Below are 6,584 nucleotides of genomic sequence, written 5' to 3' on the forward strand. Positions count from 1 at the left end.
TGTAATCCCAGCTACTTGGGAGGCTGAGGCAGGAGAATCGTTTGAACCCGGGAGGTGGAGGTTGCAGTGAGCCGAGATTGTGCCTAGGCAAAAGGAGCGAAACTCCATCTAAAAAAAAAAAAAGTTGAAGGTGTCGCTTGTCCCATTCTACATTGTGGACCTCGTCCTGTCCCATCTTTGCCCTTCTCCCTGTGAAACTTTGGGCACGTTGCTTCACCTCTCTGAGCCTTAGTTTCCTCTTCCGTGGAGTGGGGTGATGTATAGAACTGGCGATGGGTTTAAGGAGATCATGCTGGGGGGGTCCCCATCACTGCCAGCTGCTGTTAGCACAGGCCTCCCTTGCTCTCCTGTGCCCCTGTAAGCAGTGCCCTACTGCTCCTCCAGCAACCTCCCCTCCTCACATCGGGGCTCTCCAAAGAGTGCTCTACATGCCCTGACTCAGTTTCCCCACCTCCCACTGCAGATCAGTGCACCTTCTGCCACTACACCTTCCACAAACCAGTTCTCATCAAGGCCTAAAGCCAAAGGTCGATTTTTTTTTTTGGTAGGGGGAAGACAGGGTCTTTCTCTGTCACTCAGGCTGGAGAGCAGTGGTGCAGTCATAGCTTACGGCAGCCTCGACCTCCTGGGCTGAAGCGATCCTCTTGCCTCAGCCTCCTGAGTATCTGGGACTACAGGCACATGCCACCACGCTTGGCTAACTTTTAAAGTTTCTGGAGACATGGGGACTCGCTATGTTGTCCAGGCTGGTCTTGAATTCCTAGGCTCAAGTGACCCTCCCGCTTTGGCTTCCCAAAGTGCTGGGATTACAGGCGTGAGCCACCATGCCGTGGGCCTATTGTCTTACCTTGGACTTCAGGTTGGGTGCGGCCGGTGGGAGGAAGTGGCAGGAGACTAGCAGGTGGGAGCAGAATGAGGTCGAGGTGCTTACTCTTCCGGCGCCCTGCCATCCCTAGTGCAGATTGGCGATGCCTGTACTCTTCTACTCTACAGACCCAGGTACCCAGATCTCTGCAGCCTCGGATGCCTCTGCTCACCCCTTCTAGCCCAGGTATGGCAACTGCTCCCTCTGCTGCTAGCCCTGGGGTACTACACCTTCCCTCGTTTTCCCCAAACCTGCCCACTGCTCAGTAGCTGTTTCACCCAACTCTCCCTGGCTACTCCGTTTGAATGAACATACCACCTCTCTTCTGCCCAGATGCACTCCCTGAACTCCCTCACCCAGCCCCATCCATTCTCTCTCTCAACCACTCCCTTCTCACCATCGCCCTCCCACCCTCCTACTCCCCTCTCCCCTCCTCTGCTGTCCCTGTCCCTGCTCCAGCCTTGTCCCTGGTCTCCCAGCCCCCCAGTAGCCAGGAGGAACGTCTGATAAAATAAATCAGGTGATATCAACCGCCTGCCTCCTTCTCCCACTCAAATCCCTTCCAAAGCTCCCCTTTACTCTTAGGATAAATTCCAAGCTCCCTAGAGTGGTTGATAAAGTCTCTCATGATTTGTCCTCAAGTTCACTCTCCACGCACCCCATACCTCGTTCATGATAACCATTTCCAGGGCTCTGAAAAAGCCATTATCTCACAACTCTGCACACCTTTACACAGGCTGTGTCCTTTGGCACAACACACACACACACCCCTCCTCCCGTAGGATCTGAGAAAATTACTTGCTTTATTTAGGAAACCCCATCAACCCCAGCTCTTTGGCTCAGGCAAATGAACGTCTCTTTTGTGTTCCCAGGATGCCCCATAAAGAGAAACAGTGTGTGGCTCATGCATGGGGGCGTGGCTAGTGGAAGCCCCTGATTGAAGCAGGAAGGCGTGGCTGAAGCACGACTGATGAGTGGGGGTGTGATTAGTGGAAGAGCTAGGCTGATAAATGGGGGCGTGGTTAGTGGAAACCCGTAATTGGCGGATGCGGGCGTAGCAAGTGGAGGAGCTTGGCTGATGAATGGGGACGTGGCTAGTGGAAACCCACGACTGACGAATGGGGGCGTGGAGAGTGGAGGGGCGTGGAGAGTGGAAGCCCATGACTGATGGATGGGGGCGTGGAGAGTGGAGGGACGTGGAGAGTGGAAGCCCATGACTGATGGATGGGGGTGTGGCTAGTGGAAGAGCTAGGCTGACGGATGGGGGCGTGGCTAGTGGAAGCTCATTACTGATGGTGGCGTGGCGAATGGAAGAGCTTGGCGGCTGGACCCGGGCGCTGCTGCTGTATGTGGGTGTGTCCCGCAGACGACCGCGGGCCGCAAAAACCCAGATTACTTGGTTTAACAGTTGCCCAAATCTCAGTCAGAGACCTTATTAGCCCCCTCCTCCTGAATCCCAGCTTCCCACGGGACTGTTTTTCAGGCAGAATTTCAAAGTTTTATGGCAACTTTTACAGAAATCACAGAAAAGAGAGACAGCGACTGATGATGAGCTGGGGGAGAGAAGGGTAGTGGGTAACGGGTCTGGGATGTTGGGGCTGAGCACAACAGGACGATAGAATGCTGAAAACCTGTGGGAAGCAGAAAGTTATGGGGGTAGTTGGGTCATCCTAGGGGCCCAAGGAGTGGGTGGCAGTGCCCAAATGTGTCCTTTGGGCAGGAAACATCAACAGTAAGAAAATGCAGATGGCCTACCAACAGATGGAAGGCCTCCAAAGTTAAAAATGCCCACCCAGATCCCTTGGCCCAGTCCCATCCCCCCACCCACCCCCACCCCCCATCAGGCAGAGATGTGGCAGCATTTGCTGGCTTGTAGCATTGGTCCTCTGGGACCCTCGGTCTCCTCTTCGAGGGTCCTGCCCGGATTGGCTGGCACTGAGGGCGAAATGAACCTTTCAGATTGTCAGGGGAGATCAGCTGGACTCGCTTTGATTCCCGGCCTCCTCCCCAAAGCTGGTTCTCATGGCTGAGGGAGTCTGCTGCCCTCTCAAAAGTTAAGTCTGTCACCCCCTTTTCCCAAGACATGCACCCTCCCGCGTCCCCCCTCCCCCAAACACACTATATACACACACAAGCCCCTCCCTCCAAGGCGTGGCTGGGCTCTCAGAGGTAGTGGAGGGCGAGTGGGAGCGCTGGAATGTCTGAAGTTGCAGGTTCAAAATGTGCCTCCTCCAGCTAAGCCCTGGGACTGAAACCCCAAACTTCTCCCCTCCCGTCTCCGAGTCTGGAGAATGAGTGTCCTCCCAAGAACCCGAGTGGAGGGATTGGAAAGGTGTGCGGCCTCCTCGCGCACACACCCACCCGCTCCTCCCCGCCGGGGCTGAGCGGATCTCCCTGAGGGCTGGGGGGAAGGGCTGGGATCTGAGACGGCCTCTGACAGCCTCCTTCGAGGGTCCCCCAGGGCGGGTAGGTTCTGAGGCTCTGGGGCACGGGGTGAAGTGGGGGGGGGGGGGTCACTAGGGGAAGGGAGACTTTGGGGGCAAAGCCAGGCTGGGTGACCAGGGAGAAAGACCTTCAACTCCCCAGGATGGTTACTGGGGGTGTTTCCCTGGGGAGGAGACTGGGGTGGAAATTTCCCCAGGGGTATAGACGGTCACCAACAGGATGGGCTGGAGTTGGGGTCACCGCAGGGGAGGAACAGGGGAGGCTCCCGAGAGGAAGAGGGAAGGCTGAGCTACTGGGGACACAGAACAGGGGCAACCAAAGCCCGGGGAAGGGGCGGAGAAGGGTGGCCGAGTCCTAGGAGAGGAGGCCGAGTCTGGGGGGAAAAGGAGACCAGGGTCCAAGAGCAGGTGCAGCCGAGTCCCTAGCCCCGGGCGGGCGGTGGGGACGAGTCTCTGCGCAAGGCCCTAGAAGCCCCGGATGTGGCAGTACGCCTCCAGGCTGGCGAAGAGGATGTACAGGAGCCAGAGGCCCAGGAAGAGCGCGGTGGTAGCGAGCTTGGGTCCGCGCGGGCCGCCCAGCTCGCCGCCGATGTGCGGCCGGCGCCGGTACAGCAGCACGGCAATGCCCACGAAGGCGAAGACGGTGAAGAGCGTGACGGAGAAGGCCAGCGTGCCAGTGCGCACCTCGAAGGGGCGGCCCTGCACCGCCCAGTACACGGCGGCCACCGACCAGGCGACGCCCAGGCCCAGGAACACGTTCACCGCGTTGGAGCCGGTCACATTGCCGATGGACGCGTCGGCGCACTGGTCCTGCAGCGCCGCCACCTTGCTGGCGAACGTGTCTGCGGGGCATAGACATACGGGTCGGAGGGGCTTTGCGCCGCCACCCACAGGGGCGGGCATCCGCCTGCCCCCTCCCAGCCTTTCCCCGTCGCCTGCTTTCTGCGGGCAGTGTGGGCTCAAGGCCCCTGACCCCCACCCAAGAGGCAAAGTCCATCACCACCTCTAGGCCTGCTCGCCACTGGAACCGCTGCCGGCTTTCTATGGGACCCGCCGCCTGCTTTCTGCGGGATTCATTCTCTTCTATGGGACTCACTGCCTGATTTTTTTTTTTTTTTCTCGGAGACGGAGTTTTGATCTGTCACCCAGGCTGGAGTGCAGTGGCGCGATCTCGGCTCACTGCAACTTCCGCCTCTCGGGTTCAAGCGATTCTCCTGCCGGAGCCTCTGAGTAGCTGGGATTACAGGCGCCCACCACGCCCTGCTAAGTTTTTATGTTTTTAGTAGAGACGGGGTTTCACCATGTTGGCCAGGCTGGTCTCAAACTCCTGATGTCGGGTGATCCACTCGCCTCGGTCTCCCAAAGTGCTGGGATTACAGGCGTGAGCCACCACGCCCGGCTATATTTTTTGTTTGTTTGTTTTGTTTTGAGACAGGGTCTTGCTCTGTTACCCAGGCTGGACTACAGTGGTGCGATCATGGCTCACTGCAGCCTCATCTTCCCCAGCTCAGGTGATCCTCCCACCTCAGCCTCCTGAGCAGCTGGGATCGCAGGCATGCGCCACTACGTCCAGCTAATTTTTGTATATTTTGTAGAGATGGGGTTTCACCATGTTGCCCACGCTGGTCTCAAACTTCTGGGCCCAAGCAATCCTACCCCCGCCTTGGCCCCCCGCCTTGGCCTCCCAAAGTGCTGGTGTGAGCCACCGGGCCCCACATACCCCCTCATCTTAGTTAAAACTTTGAGGTTTGGCCGGGCATGGTGGCTCACGCCTGTAATCCCAGCACTTTGGGAGGCCGAGGCGGGCAGATCACGAGGTCAGGAGTTCGAGACTAGCCTGGCCAATATGGTGAAACCCCCATCTCTACTAAAAATGTAAAAATTAGCTGGGTGTGGTGGCACGTGCCTGTAATCTCAGCTACTCTGGAGGCTGAGACAGAAGAATCGCTTGAACCTGGGAGGCAGAGGTTGCAGTGAGCCGAGATCACAAGATCACTGCACTCCAGACTGGGCGACAGAACAAGACTCTGTCCCCCCACCAAAAAAAAAAAAAAAAAACCCCAAAAACAACTTTGAGGTTCACTGGCCTGGTTTCTGTCATGTCCCCCAACATAGTTCCATGGACTCTTCTGTCTGCTTTCTTGCGGGATGGGGCATCAACAGCTTGTTTCTATGGAAGCCACTGATTGGCTTCTCTGACATCTGCACTGTCTTTCTAGGAACCCCTCTTCCCACAGCTGTCTCTTCCCCACCCTGCCACCTTCTCTCTATGAAATCCATTGTCTGGTTTCTAGCATTTCCTGCTACCTTAGTTTTATGGGACCTTCCACCTGGGTGCTTCTGGGGAGGATTCAGTTCACATCTTGCATCTAGGGGACCTGCTGCCTAGCTTCTATTATGCCCCACCGCCGTATTTCTCTCAGACCCACCACATGGGCGCTGTGTGACTCCACCCACCTCATTTCGGCAGGATCCTGTGTTGCCCCTGCCTGGCTCATCTGAGATCCTACCCCACCAAATTCTCCCAGGGTGTTACCAGGGATGGAGGTGCCCAGGGCCACGAAGACAACAGCATTGACAGAGTCCTTGAGGCCAACGGTGCAGCCGAAGTGGGAGGCGAGGTCCCCAATGAGGGCGGTGAGCAGGCCGATGACCAGGATGGAGACGCCAAAGCAGGCCCAGCCGTGGCAGTACTCGGTGGGGGGCACACAGGCAAAGAGCACCTTCCAGAACACCGTCAGGAAGTGCATCACGTAGTCAAAGCACGACGGCAGCCGCTCCTCCCGGGACCCGTCCTCCTCCTCTTCCTCGTCCCCTGTGGGCACACGACCCAGCTGGGGCATACACTCGGACTTCCTTCCTTGCCTACAGAGGCCCCATTTTGTCTAACTTCCTGACAGCAAGTCCCACTGAATGAACTTCTTTCCCAGAATCCCTTGCACCTAAATGTGGCCAAGTCAACTGCTAAAAACAGTTACTTTCCCAGAATCCCTTGAAGCTAGGAGCATGAATGGGCCCAGGTGAAAAACATTTACTTTCCCAGAATCCTTTGGATCTAAATATGGCTAAGTCAGCAGCTAAAAACAGTTATTTCCCCAGAATCCCTTGGAGCTAGGAGCATGACTGAGTTCAGGTAAAAAAAAATTTACTTTCCCAGAATCCCTTGCACCTAAGTGTGGCCATGTCAGCAGCTAAAAACAGTTACTTTCCCTGCATCCTTTGAAGCTAGGAGTGTGAATGGGCCCAGGTGACAAATATTTACTTTCCCAGAATCC

The 6,584-nt window shown here is 56.6% G+C and overlaps 1 protein-coding gene across 1 annotated transcript; it reads right to left on the reverse strand.

The window, feature by feature from the left end:
• Positions 1-3,341: 3,341 nt before the first annotated feature.
• Positions 3,342-6,578, reverse strand: LOC116464788 (sodium/calcium exchanger 2-like). Its single transcript, XM_032148046.2, has 2 exons — positions 5,846-6,578; positions 3,342-4,151 (listed from the first exon to the last, which is right to left on the reverse strand). The coding sequence occupies exons 1-2, from the start codon at positions 6,150-6,152 to the stop codon at positions 3,775-3,777; spliced, it is 684 nt and encodes a 227-aa protein (XP_032003937.1). The 5' UTR covers positions 6,153-6,578; the 3' UTR covers positions 3,342-3,774.
• Positions 6,579-6,584: the final 6 nt, after the last annotated feature.

The sequence above is a fragment of the Hylobates moloch genome, unplaced genomic scaffold, assembly GCF_009828535.3.
Source record: "Hylobates moloch isolate HMO894 unplaced genomic scaffold, HMol_V3 SCAFFOLD_1736, whole genome shotgun sequence".
Lineage (NCBI taxonomy): Eukaryota > Metazoa > Chordata > Mammalia > Primates > Hylobatidae > Hylobates > Hylobates moloch.

Coding starts and splice junctions, on each gene's coding strand:
- LOC116464788 (XM_032148046.2), bottom strand. CDS start 6,152: ATGCCCCAGCTGGGTCGTGTGCCCACAGGGGACGAGGAAGAGGAGGAG. Junction 4,152..5,845: donor CCTGGGCACCTCCATCCCTG/GTAACACCCTGG, acceptor TATGCCCCGCAG/ACACGTTCGCCAGCAAGGTG.